The sequence below is a fragment of the Mangifera indica genome, chromosome 10 (assembly GCF_011075055.1).
Source record: "Mangifera indica cultivar Alphonso chromosome 10, CATAS_Mindica_2.1, whole genome shotgun sequence".
Taxonomy (NCBI): domain Eukaryota; kingdom Viridiplantae; phylum Streptophyta; class Magnoliopsida; order Sapindales; family Anacardiaceae; genus Mangifera; species Mangifera indica.
This window is the reverse complement of record NC_058146.1, coordinates 16,904,247-16,931,599: the sequence shown is the minus strand read 5'-3', so window position 1 is coordinate 16,931,599 and position 27,353 is coordinate 16,904,247. Positions and strand designations below refer to the sequence as shown.

At 32.6% G+C, this 27,353-nt stretch overlaps 3 protein-coding genes across 4 annotated transcripts; 2 read left to right on the top strand and 1 right to left on the bottom strand.

Moving 5' to 3' along the window:
• Window positions 1-1,681: 1,681 nt before the first annotated feature.
• Window positions 1,682-12,175, top strand: LOC123226837 (phenylalanine--tRNA ligase beta subunit, cytoplasmic-like). The gene is made up of 21 exons (XM_044651350.1): window positions 1,682-1,842; window positions 2,023-2,108; window positions 2,222-2,277; window positions 2,422-2,528; window positions 2,775-2,904; window positions 2,981-3,096; window positions 4,050-4,116; window positions 4,802-4,843; window positions 5,032-5,073; window positions 5,511-5,587; window positions 5,939-6,065; window positions 6,161-6,328; window positions 6,948-7,076; window positions 8,164-8,265; window positions 8,364-8,495; window positions 9,118-9,192; window positions 9,526-9,633; window positions 11,322-11,414; window positions 11,498-11,581; window positions 11,750-11,831; window positions 12,031-12,175. Exons 2-20 carry the CDS (start codon window positions 2,051-2,053, stop codon window positions 11,816-11,818), a joined length of 1,782 nt encoding a protein of 593 aa, XP_044507285.1. The 5' UTR covers window positions 1,682-1,842; window positions 2,023-2,050; the 3' UTR covers window positions 11,819-11,831; window positions 12,031-12,175.
• A 4,603-nt stretch (window positions 12,176-16,778) lies between these two features.
• Window positions 16,779-20,912, top strand: LOC123227361 (transcriptional regulator ATRX). The gene is made up of 7 exons (XM_044652134.1): window positions 16,779-18,422; window positions 18,526-18,617; window positions 18,764-19,348; window positions 19,432-19,900; window positions 20,023-20,161; window positions 20,237-20,330; window positions 20,497-20,912. Exons 1-7 carry the CDS (start codon window positions 17,286-17,288, stop codon window positions 20,612-20,614), a joined length of 2,634 nt encoding a protein of 877 aa, XP_044508069.1. The 5' UTR covers window positions 16,779-17,285; the 3' UTR covers window positions 20,615-20,912.
• A 1,305-nt stretch (window positions 20,913-22,217) lies between these two features.
• Window positions 22,218-25,963, bottom strand: LOC123227395 (receptor kinase-like protein Xa21). Of its 2 annotated transcripts, none has more exons than XM_044652175.1 (4): window positions 25,300-25,963; window positions 24,981-25,196; window positions 22,924-24,897; window positions 22,218-22,626 (listed from the first exon to the last, which is right to left on the bottom strand). In XM_044652175.1, exons 1-4 carry the CDS (start codon window positions 25,925-25,927, stop codon window positions 22,247-22,249), a joined length of 3,198 nt encoding a protein of 1,065 aa, XP_044508110.1. In that variant the 5' UTR covers window positions 25,928-25,963; the 3' UTR covers window positions 22,218-22,246. The 2 variants fall into 2 exon arrangements, with proteins under 2 accessions (XP_044508110.1, XP_044508111.1); XM_044652176.1 differs by having other exon boundaries at window positions 22,492-22,657.
• Window positions 25,964-27,353: the final 1,390 nt, after the last annotated feature.

The following is a 27,353-nucleotide window of genomic DNA, read 5'->3' as shown; positions in this document are numbered from 1 at the left end:
CAAGAACTACTAAAAATGTTAAAAAATTATAAATAATGAAAATTTAAATATTAATTTAAAATTAAAAAATTATAATTAATGGACACACCCATAGAACGCGAGGGACAACCCACTAAAATACCTATGGGGGAACAATCTTAGGGGTCTTGGACTGTGTCCTAAACCTTGAGTTTTGTTGGACTAATCCAACACGAAGGCCCACCAAGTGACAAATCTCGACCTAACATGACATATAAGTTTGATGGATTGCATTGGGATCAACTTGGTATGGTTCGACCTAACCTATGCCACCTCTAGCTCTTCTAATTTACATTTTAATCCTTTGTTATACTTGTGGTAGCTTTTTGTATCTTTTGCTTGGTAAGATGTTGCAAATGTAATGATATTTCAATAAAAATAAGTTTCTGACTCAGAATAACAAGCACTTCTACCTTTAAACCACCACTGAAATTTTGATTTCAGTATAAAATTGATTATTGCAAAATGCATGTTTATGTATCCTTCAATGAGATAAATGTGGCTCATAATGGGCTTTGTGTAGCAAGTCATGACACTCTTGAGTCCCAAATTACTTGTCAGTCCATTTCAATCCCTGATTGATACATATGCCATCAAAATGTTTGTTGAATTAATTGGAAACTTGGCCTAGTTTAATTATTGCAATTGTATAGTAGCTGGCACAATTTCATTAAAAAAATGTTGAAATTGTTATCCATTTCGTTTATAAGGAGTGACACACACAGTTCTATTGTTTGGTCAGTGGGTAGAGGTCTCACTTTTTGGTGAGTAAGCGAGACAGTACCCTTAGACTTTGTAAGTGGTTTGAGCATAACCCATAAATATCTGTTTTAAGATTTTTCTCATGAATAAAAATATCAGTGGTAATTATTATAAGATAAAAATATATTTATTATAACGAGATATTATAACAATTATGATTTGTTTATCTTTACTGTTGATATAAATTTGAGTGTGATTATTTGTTTTATTAATTTTAACACACTTTTTAATTAGTTCAAAATCAACTCTTTAATTTTGATGTATGATCTCCAACAATTTGCATAGTGAAATCGGTAAAATGCTAAAATTAGAAACAAATGATAGACTATTTTAATTTAGTTCGAGTTTGAGTAGTGACATAACATTCTCTAAAAGATACATATACAAAAGTATAATGATTTTGATTTTTGATTTTCGCTTCGATATTTGCCTTCAACGTGAACCATATTGATTGGTTAGACTAATTTGATTGAGGCATGGTGATTAGTTTGATTCTGATTACATTTTCAACCAATATGAGTCATTAAGCTGGATAATCAAATGGATCACGCTAAGTCAAACTAACTCTAGGTCAACCGTTAAACTGTATACCCATCAACAATTGTAATGATATGCATCATATTACATTTGGATTTTTATTTAATTTATTTCAAAGGAATTGGATGTTAGAAAGAAAAATGTTTAATTTTTTTGCAATTTATGATGTCCGGTTAAACATTCTTCTAATATTGAGAAGAGAATGTTTTGTTTTAGATTTTGTATTTTATCGTTAGTTGGACCCTTACTTCTTATTTGAAAAAAAAAAAAAAAAAAAAAGGGGTGGATTTGTCACCTTTAGAATGATCTGAATATATTGAAAATTTACTCAAACTTAAGGGTGAAAACAAATGTCGTTTCAAATCTAGTGACTCTAAACACAGCAAAACCCTAATTCATAACGCTTACGGAAAACGGAAAATCGATCAGATTTAAACGAAGCCCTCACGTCTTTGGCTGGAGTCGACAGTTGTTGCTGCTCCGGCCGTCGAGCTGCCACCTCCTCCTTGCCGTCTACGGCCACAAGTAATTAACTTTTCACTTTTTTTCTTTTAAGTCGATGATAGTTTATTTATTTATTTTACCAATCTATCATGATAAGTAGTAAAACGGTTAAAAGTGTTCGAAATTGTTGGACTCTGCATTGAGTTAATTCAATTTTTACGGTTCTTAAAATATGCATTATTGGTTGCTGTTTATTTCCAGAGAGAATTAAAAGGTTAGAGAAGCAGCAATGCCGACTGTAAGTGTGGGCAGGGATCGTCTGTTCGCCGCCCTAGGCAAAGAATACAGTGAGCACTATCTTAACCTACATTTGCACTTGAATCAACATCTTATAATGCATCTTTTGTTTTTTCACTTAAACTGCAGTTTCTTTTACTGATTTTATTCTCACGTTTCACAGCCCAAAAAGAGTTTGAGGATCTGTGCTTTCAATTTGGCATTGAGCTTGATGATGTGGTGAGTCCTACTGAATCTATTTAATTTACTTCAATTTTCTTTTTTAATGTTTTGTGTTAATTGTAGTGAAGGCATTCAGTTTTGGTGAATTTTTTTTGATAAGATTATATAAATTATTGACTTAAACTTGTAATTGTTTGTTAGACAACTGAAAAAGCAATAATTAGAAAAGAAAAGCACTTGGATAAGGAAGAAGAAGAAGAAGAAGGTGATGAAGAAGTTATTTACAAAATTGAAGTCCCAGCCAACAGGTATCTTTCAATTTAATGTAATTTTTAAATAAAAATAAGTTTTGCATTCATTGGAGACTTTCATTTTATGATTGGAATTTGCTTTGCTACTATATTGACAAAATGTTAACCATGTTCGGCACTTATTATCTTTCATGTTAAAAAATATAACATTGACTATTAGAAAGTCTTTAGTCCCACTCTGCAAATTTCATCCCTTACAGTAGTGAGGTCATCAATGATTTGGTAATATATGATTATGCACAGATATGATTTGCTCTGCCTTGAAGGGATTGCTCAATCTCTCCGCATTTTCAACGAGCAGCAGGAAATGCCCACATACACAGTTGCTAAGATTGACAAGAAGGCAATGCTTCAAATGCATGTTAAACCAGAGGTATATATAATTGATTGTTCCTTTTGGATGAGTTGGTATGTTTTTATTTCAGTTTAACCTTTTTTAATTCTTGCAGACATCTTCAATTCGGCCTTTTGTTGTCTGTGCTGTTTTAAGAAACATGTCCTTCAATGAAGTGAGTTATAACAGCTTTATTGATCTTCAAGATAAGCTTCATCAGAATATTTGCCGGTAATATATTGTGGCACAATCTTTTTATTATTATGGCATTTTGAGCTCTTTGTTTTCTGGAATGTAACTGTATCCAGTCAGTTGCATTGATAGTTAAATAATTATTATAATTTGAAGCATTTATAATAAAATTTAATATCATTGTAAATTTAGAAAGATGGTAATCTGTAGAGATGGAGAACCTTTTCTACCTGCTAACAAATGCTGGCATAAATGATCACATAGTCTTACTTTGTACTGTTTTTGGCACTTACGAAAAGAATAAACTTATTCTTTTTCTAACATCCTGAATCTGCGATGTTAAAATCTTAGTGTGATAAGGTTGCCTCCTATGACAACTTGTCTAGGCTGGGTGGTTAGAAAAAATGTGGGTATTTCCTATGGAAGGGGTTGTCTTTAGATTTTGATATCCATTTTCCTGGCAGAATTTTAAGGTCTATTTGACCCTTGTGTTTGGTTAATCAAAATTGAAATGACTGTGTGTCACATTCATTATAATTTTGAATGATAACATGTATGCTGAAGAACATACGGGGTTGCACATTCTTCTTGATGAGATGTTGGGAATGGCAAGTTTGATTTATATATACCATTGGTATGATTTAATCTTTTTTTTTTTTTTCTCTTTTGGGTTTTAATTAGAATTAGAACTTATATCCTTGATGGGCACACCTGTAATACTTTTTGTGAGGCTGAGCCTTTTGCTATGCTAGCTTCATAATGATTCCTTCCGTGAAGTTTATGATTTGTTACAAATTTTTTTCTTTATTATGATAATGTTATTTGCCTTTTTCTTGTCACTTAATTCAATGTTGTTGAACATTTATACGCTTTATATTGGCCAAAAAAAATATTTGTTGGATGGTGTTTTATCATCAATTCACTTATTTGAATTGTGCTTTAAGATTCCATATGTTTCAGATAAAATACTCACATATTTTTGTTTGGTTTAGGCGAAGAACCCTGGTCGCAATTGGTACTCATGACCTGGACGCTTTAGAAAGCCCTTTCACATATGAGGTAGGCTTTGCTTCTGCAATGTATGCTCTTTTTCATTTTTTTGGAGAAATGATTATTTTAATCTAAATGAGGATCTAATAAAGCTCTCCTTTCAATTAATCTTGAAGTCTTTATGGACTGTAATTCTTGTTTTTGTGACTCCTTTGCTAAGAATAATAAATAATATTGGTCATTACTAGGACTAGATGAAGTGCACATTTATGGTCTAATGATTCTCTCTCATTAGGTGATTGGATTTAGTGACTAAGGGACATCCACCTTTCCTTACAGGAGTCCTGGATTTGGGGTTTAGTTGTTATATTTTTGTCCTTGTTTTCAAGTAGGTGATGAAATGGTCATCTAACCATATGTTCCCATTTAAGTTCTGGTATGGATAGTGGTGCTTCTATTTGCATTTCTCATATAATGGATTGTTTTCCTTATCCGGTTAATCTTTTGGGCTTTCATTTGTGGGGAGAGAATGCTTGTACTTTCAATAAGCAAATAATGGATGGCCTTTGGTCTGCTGAGTCATCTTTTATCTGAACTTGATTTTCCATTTGAGCATTGATTATCCTGTATGTTTGATTATGCTTATAGTTTTTTGCTTTCCAAGGACTTGTGTTCTCTAATTTATTGTCAATAAGTTATCAACAAAAGCCACTGAACAGAAAAAAAGTGACATCATAGATTTCTCTGTTTTCAGGCTTTGCCACCTTCTGATATAAGCTTTGTGCCTCTGAAGCAGGTAACTGATTTTATTTGCAATGTGATTCGTTGATTATTTTGATATTTAATTTGAGCCAACAATATATGTTTGAGTATGAAGTGTATGTGTATGCTGCCTCATGAAATCAAAATTTGATTCTTTTCAGTTTGGTTTACATATCGTGTTATATTATAACTGATTCTTATATTTTCTGTTATGTAATTTAGACGAGGAACTTCAGAGCGGACGAGCTGATGGAATTTTACAAAGTTAGTCCTAGCATCTGTTATTATTTTCTGTGTTGCATCTGAAAGATGGGATTTGTATTTAAATTTCTATTTTTTATACCCTTGCATTACATCAACCCATGACACCTATATTTGTGTCTGGCACACTGAGCCACATCCTTTTGTTAAAGTTCTAAATGCTATACCATTTCTGCTATCAATTAACAAAAATGGTTCTATTTTATCTAACACTCAGTCTGGTGGCTAATAGTCAGTGTAGGTCTGGGGTAATTAGTTTTATGCATCTTAGCTAATCACCAGTCACTTTGGTAGATGTGATTGTCAAGTATCCTCCAATTTTATGCATATTCTTGTGCATGAATTATGTTTCTTTTATTTAATTTTTTTTAAGAGTTTATATCTTAGAGATAGCTGTAGTTTCTAATGTTGATGTGTTTTACCATGACAACATTTGACAGTCAGATTTGAAATTGAAAAAGTATTTGCACATAATTGAGAACTCACCAGTATACCCTGTCTTGTATGACCAAAAAAGGTACGATCTTTTTATTTGATAATGATAGTGTGATTATCATTATGTGGTTTTGAACTTGCAGTATAAAATTCTGTTTATCTATTGATCCTTTGCTGATTGATCCTATTTTTCTGAATCAAATTTAAATTACTAAAAGGATTTTGAGTTCAGATGATTGCTTTTAATGAGGATGCATTGTATTATAAGGTTTTTATTTGTTGATTCTTGTATTCTCTCAACATATTTATCTCTTCTGCTTGTCCTTTTGGACTGCTTGTTTTCTTCTGTATGGCTCCATTTTATACATACAGCTTTCAAAGTTTCTTAAAAATATTAATAATATTACTTATATAATTCTTTTTGCCTCAACAGAACTGTACTGTCTTTACCTCCAATTATTAATGGTGCTCATTCAGCAATCACCCTAAAGACTAAGAATGTGTTCATAGAATGTACAGCCACTGATTTGACGAAGGCCAAGATTGTTTTGAACACAATGGTACCTGTTGCCAAGCTCAAGTTTGATTAGCTTACCAATTTGAGTATTTTAGCAAATGATAGGTGATAATTGGTTGGTTTCCTTTGTTCTCCTAGGTAACGATGTTTTCTGAATATTGTGAAAGAAAATATGAGGTGGAACCAGTTGAAGTGATATATGCTGATGGGAAGTCATATGTTTATCCTGATTTATCAGTCTTTGGTATGGAAGTTCCAGTATCTTATATCAATGGTACAATTGGGATCTCTTTGGGGGCAGAAGAGGTTAGTTCCTGTTTTCTGTCATTTCTTACACTCAGTTGTTTCACGAATTGCTAAATCTCGTGGTCAAGGGCTGTTGTTGTCTTTCAGTACATGATATGCTTGAGATCATAATTTGGTGACTTTTTCTTTCGTCTGATTTTCACATGTATAGCAAAATGCAACAATTTCTGATTCTGTGATCTTCACTGCTTGCATGGCTGATCCCTTCTAAGTGATTTTTTTAATTAGATTATTATTTAACCACATAGGGCCTAATCGTCAAAAGTTGCTGATTTGAATCACTGACTTTTTCAATATTCAAGAACAATTTATTTAGAGTTAGTAGGGAAACTTTGGGTTGCTTCCTATGCTTTGAGGTGACTTGACATTGGATTTTTTTGAAAAGAAAAAGGTAGCTTAACATGGTACTCTATGATGATTCTGTCATTCATTCTTTACTGATCCTTAATAGTTTTACATGCCTGTTATCTGAACCTTGCTTGCTTTATTGCTCCCCTGATAATTAGATTTATGGTCAATTATCTTGCATTGTAGACATACCCTGAATTTATTCTATGCAAGTTATCAAATGATTGCAACATATTTTGTGTAACTATTATATGTTTTACCTTTCCTTCAGGTCACTAGCTTGTTGAACAGAATGCAATTACGTGCTGAAAAGATTGTATCTTGTGATAATGAATGCCATATTAACGTCCTTGTGCCACCAACGAGAAGTGATGTTCTGCATCCATGTGATGTTATGGAGGTAAATTTTTTTTGTGGTTAAGACAAAGAAATTGATTGAAATAAATTTAATTTACAAAGTTTTGATCAGTAATCTACTAAGTAGTTGACAAAAAAAAAAAAAAAAACTTTGCATCTATATTATCCTCAATTGGGATGTTGGAATTGAGAAAATTAAGACTAGTCTAATTCCTTTATATAAAGAAAAAGGAAATTCTCTTAAATTGCTTTTTCAAACAAAGCCTACAAAGAAGCAAAAGATTTTTCCACATCATCTTCATCCTCACCCTTGGCTTCTTTAGATATTCTTTTATTTCATTCAATCCGGCTAATCCAAATCAATGTATAGCATCTCCATATGATACGGTATTCCTTACCTCTTAATGAATCAAATCAATGTTGTAATTTGATGTATATCAGCCTCTGGAATAATCTTGAACCGCAGCTTTAAAGCTGCTGTGTAGTGAATAGACAAATTGCTAACGCTTTTAGCTCTCTTTGTACACAACACGTTGTTTGGAGACTGAAATTTCAGGCCACCAAAACTAAATCACACCATTCACATTGATCTTTCCTTGAGCTACTAACCAAGACAGATTGAACATTATAGTGACATTCAATTTCCTATACAAGATAGAGGAGATGCTGTCTTATTGACTTTCTGATCCTTTAAATTTTTGGCAAATTCAAAATTCCACTCAAATGAATCTGTCAGCTGTAAATCCCAGAAAATATAAAATTCTATTAACTTTATCAATACCATTTTATAAAATGTTTTAGAAATATTGTAGATTCTTGATATTGCTTTCCATACCCTCTTTTGAAACTCCTAATCACAATGTTTGTTTCGCACCTATTTTCATGAATCTGATGTATAATTTCTATAAACACTTTTTATCTGCACCAGTCCAACAGCCTAAAAAAAAGAGAGGGAGAAAATAACTTTCTATGAACCTACCTAATGCCAAAGAGGATTCTTTCACAAGAACTCCACAATGACTTCTAGAAATGCCACTTCTCTTTATTAAAATGATAGACATAATTATATTTAATATCTTAAGAGATTTAGTTAGTGGGGTTTATGACAAGGCACATTTTTCTCATTTTAGGATGTTGCAATTGCTTACGGGTATGATAACATTCCAGCAGCAAAGTATGAATCTGTGAAGCCACTATCCTTGAATGAGTTCAGTGATCTATTAAGATTGGAGGTACAGAAATGAGAATGCTTTAGTTCATAGTAAGGCTGTATCTTTTCGTAGCACTAGTACCTTTTCTTGATTAATTTTTCTATTGTATTTTCTTATAGATTGCAATGAATGGATTTACAGAGGTGTTGACATGGATTTTATGCTCTGCAAAAGAGCTTTCCTCTATGTTAAACCGAAAAAGTGACAAAAGAACAGTTATTATTGGAAATCCTCGCTCATCTGATTTTGAGGTTTGTATTATCTGTTGACTTGTCTTGGTATGTACTCAACTAGACATGTATATCATAAATCATGTAATGATAAAAGGACATAATTTACATAGTTAATCAGCTTAACTACTTGGGCTTTTTCTGCTATTTATTTCTTCGAATGGATTTTTTTAGTAAAACAGTGAATATGCATTTGGCAGCTATTACGTGGATAAGTTGGGATCTGTTATAAAAGTACCAACAATAATTAATTGTGTAACTTATCTATTTGGTTTATGCCAGTACTAATTAAGATAATCCTAAACAGAATCTTGTCCATCCAATAAGATGATACTAGTTTGCAGGTGCTTTCTTTAATGTTTTCTTTCACTTTTTTCAACCCTTTATATACCCATCAGTGGTTTCTTCCAACTCATGTTTCTTCAAATCCTTGTAGTAATTTGATTTGCTTTTTCCCCTTGTCACTTGCTCCCTCATATGTTTTACACTCTTTTTACTTATCTTTAGTGACTCAATCACTTAAAAATTTAGAGTTATATTTGTGTCACTTGGTTCATCAGTTTCAATTCTGTACATGCTTGTTAGTGGTAGATTCATTCTTTAATAATTTTTTGGAGTTTGACTGCTTCATCCAATTTGTCAGGTTGTCAGGACCACTCTGATGCCTGGTATATTGAAAACTGTTGGGCACAACAAAGACCATGCAAAGCCTATTAAGGTAAAAAAAAATCAGTTTTTATGTAGCACATTTGTTCTTTTATTGTTGGAATTTTGTGATGTATGGACATGATTGGTTTTGACTGAGGGAAGGTCAGTTGCTAGTGGCATACAAAGTTTTTACAGTAGAAATATATCCGATGTTCTCTCTTATGAAGAGGCATCATCATGTACTCTTTAAACAATTTTTAAAATAATTTTTTTTGTGTTTGGATTATTTTGCAGCCTGGTTTTATATTGTGTGCTTCATTACTTATTGGATAATGCTACCTGCTTTTCACCTGTCATTTTTTAGCACAAGAAAGCTTTCTTGATATTTAGGTTTTTGTTTCAGATCTTTGAAGTGGGTGATGTAGCACTTCTGGATGATAAGAAAGATGTTGGAGCATCAAACTGTCGCCATCTTGCAGCACTATACTGTGGTGCTAACTCAGGATTTGAGGTACTATCTTCTCACTTATCTTACAGAGACTTTCAACTTCTCGAAGTTGCAGTTTTATGATTGTTTATTAATTTATTTTCCTGGCAGTGATCTGTAAATATAATTTTTGTTCCGGCAAACATCTGAACTTCTTGTGTTTTTTGTTCAGAAGTATTATTATCTATTTTGGTCTGGCAATAGTCCCTGATTATGACTCTACTGGATGCACCAAAGGATATCTGGCATATTAAAAGAAAATTATTTTTGACTTTTAGAGTTAGATATTTTTAGGTATTATGTTGCTAAACCTATGATAAACATGTTTAGATGTGCAGCATAGTTGGTCCCCTTTATTCTGATAGGAAAAAAAAGGTTGCCAAGTGATGGATAGAAATTTATACACATTCATGTGCATTTTTAGTGTTAAGTTTGAGCTATATGTGTTATTTATATGTAATTTTATCTGAGTTTACATAGTTATAATTATTTTTGCACAATATAATTAAAAGAGCAAATAAAACTAAGTGGACAAGCTCAAATCAATGGAAAAAGAGAGAAAGAACCCACAAGAAAAAAGAAAGAAAGAATTAGAAGGGAATTATTTTAATTGGGGGCTGAAAAGAAGAGGAGGAAAAATAGAAGGGGTGTTGAGAAATTGGTGGATGGGTTTTCCTCTCTTTGTAGGACAGAAAAAAAGAAAAAAGGAGTTCTTTCCGTTTTATACCTCCTTAGCAATTTGAACATCTTTTTCTCCCTTGTTTTGGTGTTCATATTGCAGAATGCACATGGTTTTTCAGTGTGTGTATATATATAAAATTAAAAAATAATTACCTTTGAACACGAGAAACTTCGCTTTGCATTCTGCTCAACTTTAACTTGATTTGCTTTAAATTATGAGTAAAATTATGTGTATTAACAATGAGTACTAATTTTGTACTAACAATGGCATGTCACTATAGTGTAGTGTTGCTTTATTTTTAATTTAAAATTACTTAATTATATTGTTACTTGTCATTGTTAGTACAAATTAATAAACATCGTTGGTATAGAGAATTTTATTGTTATATCATCAAGTTTAGTGTTGAACGTTCCTTTTGCTTTATGTTGTTTGCTCCCATAATTCATGTTTGTGATTCATTGAATGTCATAAATTTTTACTGTGTAATCTGTACATATTTAGGGTGAATGTTACACATTTTGTTATTACTGGTGCAATAACCATTGTTATTCGTTATGCCAACCAACACACTAACTGGTTGGCTCACCAATGTAACATGTCTAGATGTCTAGAAGAAATATGGTTCACAAATGTTAAATATTTTGCCCAATGTTTAGTAAGTTGTGAGTCTACTTTGGTTTACCTCTGAAAAATGGAAATCATTGTGGCCATAGATGGGCAACGATTTTTCATGTTCAAGTTTTAGAAATATTATGAATTATTTATTTATGTTCTGCACTCAAAAAAATGTCCTGAAGTATTCAAAAAAATAAACCGAAATTAGCATCATCATCTCTAAAAATTCGTTAGAAAATGAATTACCTTAAATCTGAGCTTTGAGATGTGCAAGCATAAGCAAAGTGGTAGCTTCTAATTGCAAATCAGAAGATCAAGTTAGGGAATCATTTTTCCTGTACACTGGATATAAATTATTTTGAGTTACCCTTACTATATTGAAACAATTTGACGTCCTATAACCTTGTTGTTGCAGTTGATTCATTGCCTAGTTGACAGAATAATGGAGGTTGTAGGGACTAGATTTGAAGCGGGTAATGATACTGCATACTATATAAAACAATCAGATGTAAGTATTTTCTCTGCGTCATCTTCATGCTATGTATGAGTATGTTTAATAATGATGCAATTGACTGTCTCATTGTTCTGAAGGAGCCCGAGTTTCTTCCGGGCAGGCAGGCCAGCATTATTTACAAAGGGAAGCACATTGGCTTTTTTGGTATTGTACACCCTGAGGTATTTACAATGGCTTCCTCATTCTAGGAATTGCCTCATGATATGATTTCTTTATCCAAATGATTTTTTGTCATTTATTTTGGTTATAATTTCACTCACTACAACTGGAAAAGGAAGATCATTTTTTTTTTTTCAATTTTTTGAAGTTGATAGAAGTTGGTTTTTCAGGTTTTGAGTAACTTCGACATCCCGGATCCATGCTCCTTCATGGAAATTGACATCCAGAGTATGTTGTAGGGCTATAACAAATGTAAGTTGCTTTAATCCTTGTCTGAAAGTACCCAATTTGAGCTTATTTTTATTTCTAAATTAATTTTCAAACAAAAGGTATGCAAATTTTTTAAGAAAAAAAAGAAAAAACGCAGTCCTATTTTCTGATCACTCCTTGCCTTCCTCAATTCCCAAACAGGATTCTAACCTAGTGTTGCTGATTATTTTTTTTCTCTTAGATTTCCGTGTTTATCGGCATTACTCTATGTTCAGACGAGTGAGCAATTGTGATACTGGTAACATAATCTCTTGTGGACAATTTACTGAAATTTTTTAAGTACTTGAAAGTAATACTAGTTGATGCATTGATAGTTTTGGTTTTAATTATAGAAATTGTTCAATATGAGGAAACCCTTCTATACAAAAACTGTATGATCACTTCTTTTATTTGTTTTATGGTTTAAATACTAGCAACTCGTTATTTAATAAAGAAAAAGCATTCTTTTAGTTAGGAAAATAGTCTAAAAAGTGTTGACTAGTTATCAACTAACAAACTAGTTAGCATCTTAGTTTGTTTGTATTCGTAGTCATTTAGACCCGAAGTATTTTTGTATTGTTGTTGCTAATATTGCAAATAAGATGATATGTTATTATGTGATTTAATGAATTTGAATTAGAGATAAAGTAACATTTAATTATCTGTTAGTATTAGATTTTGTATATGTAGTATTATTTAAGATCACATATTACAGCGCGAGGAAATTCAAATCTTAGCTAATACTTGTAAGAATCAACAACATTGCAATTAGTTTGAATCCAGCTTGTAAGAATCAGCAACATAGCAGTTAGTTCGAATCCGGCTTGTTGATCTTAAGCTGGTTCTTTTAGATTCGAGCTAACTCTTATTTAAGCTTGGTACAAATTTTACCTAGCTGGAAGCCTGTAATAGAAGATTTATTGATCAAATGATATGGTAATATTTGAGATGATGATAGATCATTTCAAGACGAAAAGTTGAAGATATCACTTGAATTATAGCATGCAAGTGATTGAATAATATAATTATTTATTTTATTTATAATTAAAAATTTTTTAATTATTGACTTAATATATTTATATTAGACTATATATTTATACATTAAAGAATAAGAATAATCTATATTATTTGTCCATATAATTGACAAACTATCAAAAGGGAAGAATCGACAATTAATAGTTAAGTATCTGAACAAATCCTTTTTTCTGCAAGTTCTTAAATCGGTTGAAGAACATACAAATCTGAATATCGCATTTTGAGGGTTATTTTGTGGGCTGCGACGCACAGGTCTTGGTAATAGGATAACTACACGAAGTTTATGAGTTGTTTGTGGCATTATCTATACTCTGTGAAATTAATGTCTAGATTAGCCAAACCACCATTTTGAGATCTTTTGTTCGCTATATCACACTGGTCCCTTTGGTGTGAGAACCACGCATAATTTTTTAGGTGTTTTTCACACCACCCATTGAACTGGGTCTCGGTGTTCTGCTTAAACAAGCAGAATGTGAGAAAGTTACCGGAATTTCTTCTATTTCGACAACTTTGCATTTTTTATATTTCCTTTCTGGCATTTCTTCTTTTTCTCTAATACTTTTCAATAGTTTATCTAGAAAACTCATCGCTAAGTTGAATTGGACTTTCTAAATTTGAGTTAAACTTAAACCAATCTTTATTTGAGCTTGGCTTGACTGAAATCAATCCCTAGTGAGAATGATCGAGGTTATTTACAAGAGCTTCTTTTAACCTAAAATCTGCAATTATTTACTTGAGACCGTTAAGCATTTTAAGAAACCTTCTTGTATATCTATGCAAACTAGCCAAATGCATGCATATAGAGGATTTTAAAGACCTCGATATATTTATCTTCTAATAAAACTATATGTACATACTTTTGAGTATATAATTATGTATATAGATAATATGTAATCATATAATTAGGTGATTTTAAATTAAGAATAAAAGAATATTCAATCATATGATAACCCATCATCTGTATGATTAATTGTATATTTAAAAGTATATATATATAAGATTACTTATTTATATTCAATGAAAACTTGGCGGCAATAAATTTTGATATTGCCTCGGATTACTATGGACGGTATTTTAGACTCCTTAGACTACAGAAGTAGCACAGAGCTTATAACAAGCCATGAATTAACAACTTGAAGGTCATATGTTATGCAAGAAAGCTGTTCCTCATCTTCATCCACACATGAAATAAAAAAGCAAATAAATGAAGAAAAAAGAAAGACATCAAAGTTACACTAAATATTTGCAACATAATTAAGAAATCATACCGTAAAACTATGTATACCTAATTTTAAATATTTAATTAGATATTTAGATAATATAATATCATATGATTGAGTGATATATCATTTACATATTTAATTGGGTACTCAAAATAAGTGAATATAACATTACTCGTAAAATTAATATTAGGACGTCTAACTAGGGACACTGAGATGACATTAAATTATGCTCTAGGAAGTTTCCATTTTTGTTTTTAGGGTTACCAAAGTTTGGTTTCATTCAAGATTTGCACTTTCTTTGGTTGAAGTGTTTGGTAGCATCACATGGAAACATTCTTATGTGTCACAATCAAGATTCACGAACTTTCCTAGAGTCCTATAACAGTAAAACTGTGTGTAGTAATAATAAGAACTAATTTATGTGCTATCAAGGAGGACTAAATTATTTATAAATAAAATTATGTGTATATATTTTTAGAATATAAATAGTTATATAATATATATGTGTTATCAAGTGATTTGATAACTTTGAATTAAAGATAAAATATATATTTAAAAGTGAGTATGCCTAACATTGCTCTTTATTTACTAACAATCATATATTATTGTAAGATTGAAAAATTTTAAATTGGAGATAAAATAATATTTAATTATATGATGACATCTCATTATTTGAATAGAAATTAGTACTTTCGTTAGTGTACATAGTCTTACGGGTACTTTGATCACACCAAAATTTTCTCTAAAATTAATTGTTAATGTAAAAAAAAATTCATTTCTATTTTTATATGAAAATTATTTTTGTTATTGTGATAGCAACAAAAAAAGCCAACTCTCAACCAGGAAAGGTGGCATGCATGCTATGAAGGTGCATGTGTGGATCAAATAATAAACTCATATGGTAATTTACATGTGTGATTTGTTAGAAGTTGGACATGTTTGAAATTATTCTTTTAGGTGAAATTGATACTCCTCGGTGATGGAATATAAAATAGAATTAAAAAGCCCCTGGTTCTATTAGTTTATCTCATTTCAATTTCACACATACAAGATTGGATTTGATTTGAGCTCAAATCAAACAAGTCAAATTTGACTGATTCAAACATTTGAATTTGATTCGTTAGATGAGCTCAAGCTTCGACTCATTAATCTTGAGAATAACCTTATTTAGACTCGATCAAGATCGAATCCAATCTTACACACATACCTCAAAACACAGACTATAAAAGAAACAATAAAATTACGTGTATCTATTTTAGATACACAAATATATACATACTTATATGTGTTGTCACATAATTGAGTAATTTTGAATTAAAGATAAAGTAACATCCAATTATATAATCACATATATAAGTGTATATACAATTGTGTACTCAAATTGAGTACATATAGTATTGCTCTAAAAGAAAAACTAGAAATGATTGAAGTAATAAATTTACATACAAAGTTAGTTGATGAAGTCTTATATTGTAAATAATGTATGCATCCCACTGCTTTATATGTTCTCGAACATCATTATTTCATTAAGTAATTTTACATATACTAACAATTGACACAAATATGAGTACAAACGTTGATGTATTATTATATAATTGTATGTTATTTTATTATTTATTCAAAATAGCTAAATATGTTGTATTATTATACAACATATTCCCATCTTTTAAGTTTGAAAACTCCATTTCCCCACCCTTTAACTGGAGAAGAAGTTATTAGGGTGAAGTAAACATTGGGAGGAAAAAGAATAAAGAAAATATTATAAGGTTAAATTATAATTTATTTGTACTATTTGGAGTGTAAGTAATATTAAAACTATCATAATACTTCAACAAAATGACATTTGAAACTAACAACTAACTTTGATAGAAGAGTGAGAAGATGAATTTTTTAAACTTAAAAAATGTGAGAACTTGTTGTTTCATCAAACCTTGGGTGAGAAATAGTTATCATTAAACCATTCAAAATCATATAATCATATGATGATGGACTTACATTTATATCGATGTTTGTACTATACCTTTATTACACAATTAACTTATCGTTGTTATTACTATTATTATTACTAGGGTAAAGGACGATAGCCCACATTTGATGAAATACCTATTCTTATCCTTTAAGTTTCAAAATTCATAATTTCACCTGTTATATATTTCCTTTAATGAATTTTGTTAAATGAAAGGGGTAGAATAGTTATTTTACATAGATTATTTTATTTTATTTTTCATTTCCAAAGCAACAGATATTTGGGGTAAATATAATTTTTGAAAATGTTAGAAATGCTAATAAAATTTTTAAAGATTTTTTAGAAATTTGAAAAAAGTTTAAGGGTATTTTTAAAATTTTAAAATGATCCTCGATAGATTTAAAAATAATAATTGCATACTCAAAAAATGAATAAAATATAATATTTTAATATTAATTAGAGTTTTGATATTTCAAGGTCCACCCAACAAATTTTTTTAAATTGATAAGTATAGATTGGTGATTTGATATTTGGTCGTTTTGTAAACAAAACAGTTATTTTCATAAAGCTTCAAGAAAATTGCTAATGGAAATTTGACCTTTTGGGAATTAAATGGATTTAGCCCTGTTATTAAACCTAGAATCAAGCCATGCAATATGTGTATATTCCAAATGAACAGTCCAAAGTCAAAAAGGCTTATTTCATATTTAGAATCCACATCCTGAAATGGCGCTCCTCTTCTGTCATCTTTCCAACTTTTCTCTGCTTCTTCTTCTTCATCATGGGGACCCTAAAATTCTCAACGGTTCAATCTCAACGTCTCCCAAATCCTTCCCCCTTCACTCTCCTCCTTTCCCCACAAACCCTTTTCCTCTTTCCCTTTATAAACCTTCTCTTCTGTTTTCATTCCGTTTTTGTTCCTTCCATTTTAAGCCAAGTTGTGCCCTATTTTTGGAGGGAAAAATTAGCTCCCTATATTTAGCATTGAAACTGGAAACGGGGTCCGAGTTTTAGTTGTGGTTGAGAATTTGTGGCGAAAAACTGATCGGTTCTTGATCATAGGAAAAGCAGGTTAGTTTTAGTGAATGTGTTTTTCCTTTCTGAGATTGAGTTTGTTTTCAATCTCTACCCACCACCACACCGGGCTTGTTTTCTGCAACATGGCTTGGCTGTTTCCATTTTGATATTTAATTATTGGTTTCTTTGCACAGAAGTGTTTTCAATTTCAATTCAATGGTCTCTTCCCAGGTTGAATTCGCTTCGTCTTCGCCGTTTTATTGTGTTTTGAGAGACTTTAACAGCAGGGTAGATAGATGCAGAGAAAGCAATGCCACTGCCGCCGCGTTTCAGAAGAATCTAAAAGAGCTTGTCCGGGGTCAATTTCAGAATCATATTAGCGTCCCTGTAGATGAGAATTTGAAGAATCCAGTGAGTAAAATCGATTCCTGTGGAGCTGAAGAACAAGGGAATGATAATCAGAATCAACACCATCATCGAAATTTACAGTTTCCGAGTAGTAATCATAGCAAGAGTAACAAGATTAAGAGGAGTGATGGCGATTCTAACGTAAATTCTTCCTCGAAACAGTCTCGGATTCGTGATAAGTGGGCTACGATACAGGCTCGAGTTATGCAGTCAAAATTGGAGAAACAGAGCCGAGAGGCAGAGCTTTTGGGTTCTTCGTCAGGAACGCCATCAATGTATAATGGAGAAAGTTCAGAAAATACTGGAGATTCTTGTCAGCTACAAAAGTCTCCAAGTGTTGGGAAATCTGGCGCTTCTTCTCTTGTTCAGATGTGGGAGGCGAGACTTAATCAATCCAACAGTGTGAAATTGAACCAGAGCTCAGAATCAAACTTGAGCAGGACACCTTCAGGTCAAAACATCACTGAAGTTAGTGAAAATCCTGAAAATGTTGAAAATAAAACTGAGAATGCGTCATCTGGTGTTGGTGAACCAATACAACAATCCGAAACCAGGGATACTTCAACTGATTCAGGGCAGCAGTCTGATAAAACAGCCGCCAATGAACTGCCTGCCGGAGTTGTTTCGGATGCTGGAGAGAGGGAAAGGCTTCGAGTCGTCGATATTATAAAGAAATTAACAAGTGGTACTGATGAAAATGATGGTGAAACGGTTGCGAATGCAAGCGAATCATCATTGAAAGAGCGAAAAAGCATTTCTATGCCAGATCAAGCAGAGCAAAAAGAGAAAAAAGTCCTTTCAGTGTCTGTGAGCATGCCAAAAATTAGAGGGCGACAAGCTTTTAATGATTTGCTTATGCAAATGGAGGGCCAAAAGCTTCGAGAGCTTGAATCGCTGGTAGAACGTCATGCAGTTTCGAATTTTGCACATCGCGGACGCATTCAAGTAATCTTCGTTCTTTTCATCCTCTTATTATCTTAAACATCATACAATTCTGACTTTTCCAGAAGCCTGTTAAGTGATGTTCTATTGATTGATCCATGTGCAGGCAATGCTTCGGGTTAGATCTATGCAACGGGGCTGGGCAATTCAAGAGCAGCAGCGTCAGCTAGCAAAAGGGTCTTCAATTATGCATCGCAGGTATATAATTAAATCTTTTGCCATTTTTGCCAATTTGTGACTGGTTAGCCATGGAGCTTGATTTCGGAAACTTTCATCTTTTGAAAAGAGAGGTTTCCTTTCGATATTGCTGCTATTCATTGACATGAAGTTCCAATCAAATGCAGGGAAAAATTTAACTCAGTTGCTGAGAATAGAGCCACAGCCCAAAGTGATGCAAGTAGTTCAAAAATCTGTAACTCAGATATAGCAGGCAACCCGAAACATTTGAGTACTTCTTCCTCCTCCAATCGGCTAGGCGAAAACAGTCAGAATCAGGAAGTTGTCGCTGTTGGGGAACAAGTTACAACTAAAATGGAGAACTTGGAACCGAAAACGAGCAATCAGGATAGGCAGAAAGTGTCTAGTCCAAGGAAAAATGTTACGACTGCTGAAGTAACAAAAGCCTTGAATGGTCAGAGCAGAAGTGAAATAGCTAAAGATCAAGGGGCTACTCACGGGCAAGAAGTCGATGACAGGTGCCTTGACTCCCAAGATACTTCAGAAATAGCTGAATCCTCGAATTGTGGGGACGGGACTGAGCTAGAAGAAGAAGAGATCTATTATCAGGGCCAGTCTGTAAATCCCCACTCTGATTGGATAAGTGAAATATCGCGCCCTCGAAGTTATTGGGAAGATTGCAGAAAAGAATGGTACCAAGAGATGCTAAGTAGTAGCTCAGGCAATAATGAGATACGCCAACTCATTGAAAGGTAAAATGAGTGTAACTTGGATGGAAAATCTTATACAATTCTATGCTTGTGATAGCCTGAAAATTTCTGATTGATGTATGCAGAAGGAGAGTGTCCACTTATCTTGCTAGTGACTTCCGAGAAACAATGGATCAATTGGTGACTACTCGTGTCGAAAGACAGATTGAACTAGAGGCTTATGAAAAAGAAGAACAGGAGGAGTTGAGTCGCGAGCGAATAAGTGAATTGTTGTTGGCTCATTTACAGAGGTGCATGCAATCAGCAGCTTCCCAAGAAGAGGAACAAGTAGTACGAGGAAATGAAGTTGAACAAGTAGACGAAGAAGAGCAAGAAGAGGAGGAAGAAGAAAGTTCAAGAAGTCACGAGGAACGTGAAACAAGTGATTATTCTGAGCAGTCCTCCTCACAAACAATGCAAATTGCTTCTACCTCTGCAAGTTATCAAGGCCAAGAAGTTGGTGATGAATCTGAATCAACTCCTGAACCTTTACAAGCTCAGGCTTCTTATCCAGATAGTCAGCTGTCCTCTTCTTTGACAACAAGTCTTTCATTAGTGAGTTCTATCACTCATTTTCTTGTATATTAGTGTGAGGAAAAACCTCACTCCTTAAACTAGCTTTTTAGGTGTGAGAGACCCAATAACTCCTTGAACTAAACTTTTTCTGTCACTTACAGGAAATGAAACTTATATATGAATTAAAAGGACAACTGGAACAACTCCGCCGTGAGATGAATGAGCTGAGAAGCTCTATAAACAGTTGCAAGGGCACGCAAGTGAAACCGCAACATTCCAATCCACAGGAACTTCATTCAGGTGAATTGAGTGACTCAGAATTTAGTAAAAGTTATTGCTAAGTTCTCTATTTCTCATTATAGTTCTTATTTTCAGTACGAGGAATGGGGAACAATCCACCAGATGGGGCACTAAAGAAACGTAGTTGTTGTATTTGCTATGAAATGCAGGTGGACTCACTTCTTTACAGGTAAGTCGTTTATCGAATTCTAATCGAAATGACAACACTTGAAGATGTTAAACTATTTCTTATTAAACATACTAAACTAATCACCTTGTTTGATTATTTCAATAGAAAAATATGAAAATACCCATTGTGAAAAATGTTTACGATACCATATTAAAATCTTGAACAGATGTGGGCATATGTGCACCTGCCTGAAATGCGCCCATGAGTTGCAGTGGAGCAGTGGAAAGTGTCCCATATGCCGCGCTCCCATAGAAGATGTTGTGCGCGCATATATGGATTCATAGATGACCGTCAAGACCTCATGAACGGCTGTCCTTTAAAAAACTTGATGCGAGAAGCAGGAATTGGACGTTACATATATGGAAGTTCTTCTTCTTTGCTTTGTACATATAAATAACAACAAAACCTTGACTCTATACATAGATATAAATGACAACAGTCACTTCCATATAAAAATGTTCCAAAATTTTTTTCATTTTGGAAGTGCTCTTTGCTTGATATGCTATGAAAAATTTAGTTTATTTCTTAGGATATTCATTTTTGTATAAGGATAATAACATCCGTAGCTATGAAACTGTTACTTTTTTTTCCCTCTAAATGAATGTATTTAAATTTGTTTTGTTTTTACTGAAAAGGTTAAACGTCCAAATTTTCTGATTGAAAGAACCGAATTTTCATATTTTTCTATTGAAGAGATTTGACTTTCACTATTTTCTATTAAATATATCAAACTAATCACTTTATTTCAAAAAAAAAATAATCATAATTGTTTTTATCAATATCTTCAATTGAAAATATTGAAAGCTTAATTCATTTTATAAGAAAATCTGAAAGTTGGTTCCTTTAATAAAAAAAATCCAAGAATTCAGTCCTATAATTAGATAAAAAAAACAATTTGATCATTTCAATAAAAAAAAGTGATAATTTGATATCTTCAAATATTGTTATCCCTTTTTTCTATAAGTTTTTAAATTATTTGAGGTGTGTGTCTATATGATATTGAGTGAGGTGTCTTTGTGATATTGTTTCATGATTTAAATTTTCCTTTTTGTACATGGCCAAAGTTGAGGAATACAAGCAATGAATTATGTTTAAAACTTGTATTTATTCATGCAATGAATTAAATATTTATTTAAGTTCATATTGTAATTTGGAGAAATATTATGGGTGCATTTGTTGTTTTGTAATGTAAATTAGCTTTACAAACAGTCCCAATTTCAAAAGTTAATCCATACTAGTTTTTAAAACTATTTTTCAAAAAACTCTATACAAAAAACTTTTATTGTTGGCATTGACAACTACTCATTAATAAAGTAACATGAACACATGTCAAAACATTATGTTATTATAGAATAATTCCATTTTGTTATAATCCAATTCACCAATTGAGCTATCTATTTCTTGGTGAGATACTTATGAAAATGACAATCTTCATAATCTTGAGCATTTGGATCTTGGATTTAACCACCTAATTGACCCTATCCCAGCTACTATATTCAACAACATCTTATTAACACTAGAAACTTCAATAAATTCTTTATAATTTATAAAAATAAGAAATTTGAAAAAATCAGATTATAATAGAAATTTGAAAACATACTATAATTCAGCTCCAGTAAAAAAAGGAAAATTTAAAACCCCCTATAATTTATCTTTATTACATTAAGGTCCATCAAATTTAAATTAAAACTCATTACAAGCATTTTTTTTTTTAATTTAAAGTTGAGCTTATAACATGAATGTACTTGTCATCAAACTCAGGCCTTCAAATTGATGGGACGTTGACTAGCTAGTTCATCCAGTTTTCTCTGCAAATCAAAACAATTATCCATAGTTAAATAACATAGCATAGGAAAAAGAAAGGTTTAAAGGTATGTGGCTAATCACCTGGATTAAAACTTTATGACAGAAAGAAATTAGCCTAAATTCAAAACCCTTCTGCCTCTTCTTGTTCCCATTTTTACAAGTTCAGCTTTGATTTTGGTGAGTCTTGTCACTACTTCTTTCATAGTGATCCTGTCTTGAGGTGATTCTCTTGTACACTCCATAGCCAAGCTCAATATAGATGACACACATTCTTCCTTGTTGGAGAAATGTTCATCATCACTTGTAAGCAAATTTGTGTCCACCACTTGCATCATTGTGCTGCATAATGATTCACCAACCCACCTCCTTAAGCTCATTTCTTCAGTAAACATTTCATTTGTTGGTTTCTTCTTTGTAAATGTTTCCATTAGCATGATACCATAGCTGTACACATCTCCTTTTCTAGATACTTTTCCTTCTCTTCCGTATTCTGATCATAGTAATCACATGCACTTTCATTGCTACACATATAAACAGTAAAATATCGAAGTTTTAAAAATAAAAAAAAGATAACACCACATGTCTAACTACCATATGTTTTTATTAAAGGAATCAAACTTTATTTTTTCTATTAAAGAGATTGAACTTTAGCTTACTTCAATAAGAAAATCTGAGAGTTAATAAGTCTATTCAATAGAACAAATAAAGTTTGATTGCTTTAATAGAATAATATGATAGTTCAACAGCTACAAGTGTTGTTATCTTAAAAAAAAAAAGAAACAGTTACCTGGTGCCATATAACCAATGGTAGCAAGGGTCTTTGTTTGTGTCATGGAGTTTTCTTCACCTAAGAGTTTTGCAATGCCAAAATCGCTCAAATGTGCAACCATATTTTCATCTAGTAAGACATTGCTTGGCTTTAAGTCACAATGAATGATTGGGACTAAATAGCCAAAATGGAGATATTCCACAGCTGAAGCAACATCGATCATTATATCCAGTCTATGAGAAATGCTCAATACATTTGTCTCAGAAAACAACAATTCCTCCAGGTTCCCATTAGGCATGTATTCTAGTATCAAAGATTTAAAATCATCATTTGAACAACTGCTGATGATTTTGATAAGATTTCGATGACGAAGACTTCTCATTACTTCACATTCAGCTTCAAAACTTGTAAGAGCTCCTTCAAAATCCAAGTGGAATACCTTTACTGCAATCTCCATCCCCTCATCTAATCTTCCTTTGTAAACTGAACCATAACTTCCTTTACCAAGTAGGTTGTTCTCATTGAATCCATCTGTTGCTCTCACAAGTTCCAGGTAAGAAATTCTTCTCCATGTTCCTCTTGGAGAGATATCAACATTGGTAGGTGGCCTTGTTCTCTTTTTCCGGATCATAAGAACCAGGACAACTAGAGTGATTACAATGCTTATTGGCAAAAGAATCGACAGGAAAACAATTTTAGTCCTCGATTTTTTATGATTGCTTTTTTTGCATGGTGGAACTTGCAGTTGAGGAGTGCCACACAATGCAAGATTCCCCATAAATGATTTAGCTGAGAAATTTTTGAAGGACCCTCCTTTAGGAATTTCGCCACTTAGTTGGTTGAAAGATAAATTTAGAAATTTGAGGTACAAGAGTGCCTCCAAAGACTTGGGAATCGATCCAGAAAGGTTGTTTCTAGATAAATCTAAGAATTCCAGACTTTTCATATTGCCAAATGTTTCAGGAATGGAGCCCTGTAATCTGTTGTACTCTAAGGAGAGAGATTGTAGATTTTCTAGGCTTCCAATAGCGATTGGAATCTCTCCTGAAAAATGATTCCTAGATAGATTTATAGCTATGGCAACATTAAGATTTCCAATGTCCGATGGAAGAGATCCATCCAGAAAATTTGATGACAATTCAAAGTACAAGAGATCTTTAAGGTTCCACAAAGTTGCTGGTATAGAAGAAGTTAACCTGTTTGAACTCAAAGACAATTTTCTCAGTGTAGTGAGATTGCCAATACATGCAGGTATGACTCCATAGAACTTGTTTCCAGCCAAATTCAACTCATTCAATACATTTAAATGACAAAATACGTCTGGGATGAGTACTTCAAATTTATTATTTTGAAGATGCAAACCTTGGAGATTCTGCAATTCATCCATGGTAACTGGAACTGGTCCAATTAATTCATTATCTTGTAATTGTAAGTTTAGCAAGTTTTTCAAATTTCCAATTTCTTTGGGAATTTTGCCACTAATGTTGCAACCATTTATGAAAAATTTTTCCAAAGAAATAGGAAGATTCCCTATGGAACCTGGAAGGATGCTATTTAGTGGATTTTCACCTAAATCTAGAGCTCTTAAACTCTTGCAATTTGTCAAATTGGAAAGAAAGCTCAGGTTAGGAGTAGATGTGAGGTAATTATATCCTAAATCTAGTATCTCAAGATTTTTTAAATTACCAAATGTATCAGGAATGAAGCCAGAGAATGAGTTAGATGAGATATCTATCCAGGAGAGCTTGGAAGCATTGGTGATGAAATCGGGTAACAGCCCACTGAAATTGTTCCTCCACAGGTAAAGATCCTCAAGGTTTGGAAAGTCTGCAGTTGATGGAAGAATTCCGGAGAGTTGATTGAGATATAATGACAGTCCTTTCATTGTTGAAATGTTGAATACAGTAGCTGGGACAGGGCCAACTAGGTGGTTAGATGCAAGTACCAACTCCTCAAGATTATGAAGATTGCCAATTTCATACGGTATCTCACCTAAAAGTATGATAGCTCAATTAGTAAATTGAATTATTTTAATTCATAATAACATGAAGTTCTGAGAGGGGTTTATTATTTACCTGTTAATTTGTTCCAGCTTAGATATAGACGCTTGATTAATGTCAAGTTCCCAATTTCTCTCGGAATATGTTCTTGCAATTGGTTGTTCGACAACAGAAGAGAACGAAGCATTCCACATAGCCCCAAGCTGCTTGGAATAGTTCCTGTTAAGGAATTATTTATCAGTGATAATACCTCCAGCTTCGCAAGATTGCCAAGCTCTGTTGGAATTTGTCCTGCAAAATAATTATAAATAAATAAGCAATATATAATTGAATAACAAGGAATATTAAAAGAATATCAGTAACAGCAGCTAAAACAAAGTTTCAAATAACATACCTTGGAGTTTGTTGAATCCAAGATAGACCTGTCTCAGTTGAGTCAAGTTTCCAATTTCTTTCGGAATGACTCCTATGAAATTATTGTTTGACAAGTTCAAGTGTTGCAAGCTTCTGCATTTTGATAAGATCGATGGTATTTTTCCTTCCAATATGTTAGAATTCAAATAAAGCAGTTGCAAATTGGGAAGATTATCAAAAATGCTTGCAGGGAGTTCACCCGATAATTTATTAAAACTTAAACCAAGGTATTTCAGTCGACGTAACTGAGCGTATTCCTCAGGGAGAGAGCCACAAAAGCTGTTGTTTGTGATGTCTAGCCTTGAAAGGAAAGATAGATTTCCCAGTTGAGGAGGAAGGGTGGCTGTGAGACCCAAGTGAGCAATATTCAAAGCTGTTACTCGAAGGTGACGAGCACCACAAGTTATGCCCATCCAATGACAAACAGAAGAATTTGTGGACCAATTGCTGGCCAACAAATTGGTTGGATCATGGCTTATACGAGCTTTCAGGGCAAGAAGAGCTTGCTTGTCTGTGGAAATGTCGGTTACTCGTGCATGAACGAAGGAAAGTGTCGAAAAATGAAGTAAGAAAGCTAAGAAAATGCAGAGAAATAGATATTTCTCCATGAGAGCACAACTTAGATTTGTCAAGTGTGGGCTTGGGGACATCTATAAGTAGATAAAAATGATACTTATAAAGAAACCATAGACGTGATTATTTCTACAAACCCAACTTGGACTTGTCTTCATCTCTCTATATATAAGTCAATTTCTACCAACGCTTCCAAGTCGTTTTGCCCCACACCAAGTCCCCTTCAAGACATTTTGCAAACGAACTCGAGAAGGAAACCGTGATATTTATGTTTCATTTAATTTCTCATAACTCCTCACATGGCTTGGTCGAAATATGTTGACTCATTTTGAGATCTTTTTTCTCTCTCTGAAAAAAGTCTTTTCTCTCTAGAATTAAAGGTGATGATCTATAAATCAGACTGTATTTAATTAATATTGAATAATAAATGATATACTTTGACAGTTGTTATAGATTTGTCAACTGTCAAAGTATTAAGTCTTTTTCCTTTGGAACGGAAGACATCTAATTTATTGAATTGACCTTTAAATTTTCTAATTAAATAAATTAAATTGTTAAATTTTTTAATTGAAGAGACTTAATATTTACTATTTTATATTAAAAGTATCAAACAAAAGTATCATACTTAGGGCTGGACTCAAGCTGAGCTAGTTCGAGCTCGAGCTCGAGCTCGGCTCGGTCAAGCCCGAAACGAGCCGGGCTTGGCCGAGCTCGAGCTGGCTCGACAGATTTTTTATTAAAATTTTTTATACAAAATAACGTCGTTTTGATCAATATATATTAAAAATGATGTTGTTTTGATAACGAAAAATGAACCGAGCTAAGCTCGAGCTCAAGCGAGCCGAGCTCGACTCGGCTTGAATCCAACCCTAATCATACTTCCAAAACAAAATAAAACATACAATCTTAATTATGTTTATTAGTATCTTTGATTTTTATGAAAAAATCTGAAAGATTGGTTCTTTCAATTGAAATATTTGAGAGTTTGATATTTTTAATTGAAAAGGTAAATAAATTTTGACCCCTTTATTTAGAAAAAAAAAATGGTAATTCGATACCTTCAAATATTTTATCCCTTTTTATATATGTTATGTTGATTATTTGAGGTGTGTAAAATTGAGTGTGGTGTCTTTGTAATATTGTTCTATTATTTAAATTTTCCTTTTTATATATGGCGAAGTTGAGGAAAACAAACAATGAATTATGCGTAAAATTTATAAATAAGAAATATAAAGAAATATTATTAGATATTTAAATTAAGTGAAAAAAAAACATTAGATGAACATATATATAGGTAAAAAGATATTTGGGGATTTTTATTTTAAAGGAATTTTCATCTTTCAAGATAAAGAAAAAAAAAAAAAAGAAAAAAAAAATATTGCCCCACTTCCAAATCCCTTCCAAGACGTTTTGCCCCACTTTCAAGTCCCTTCCAAGACGTTCTGCAAACGAAGACAAACT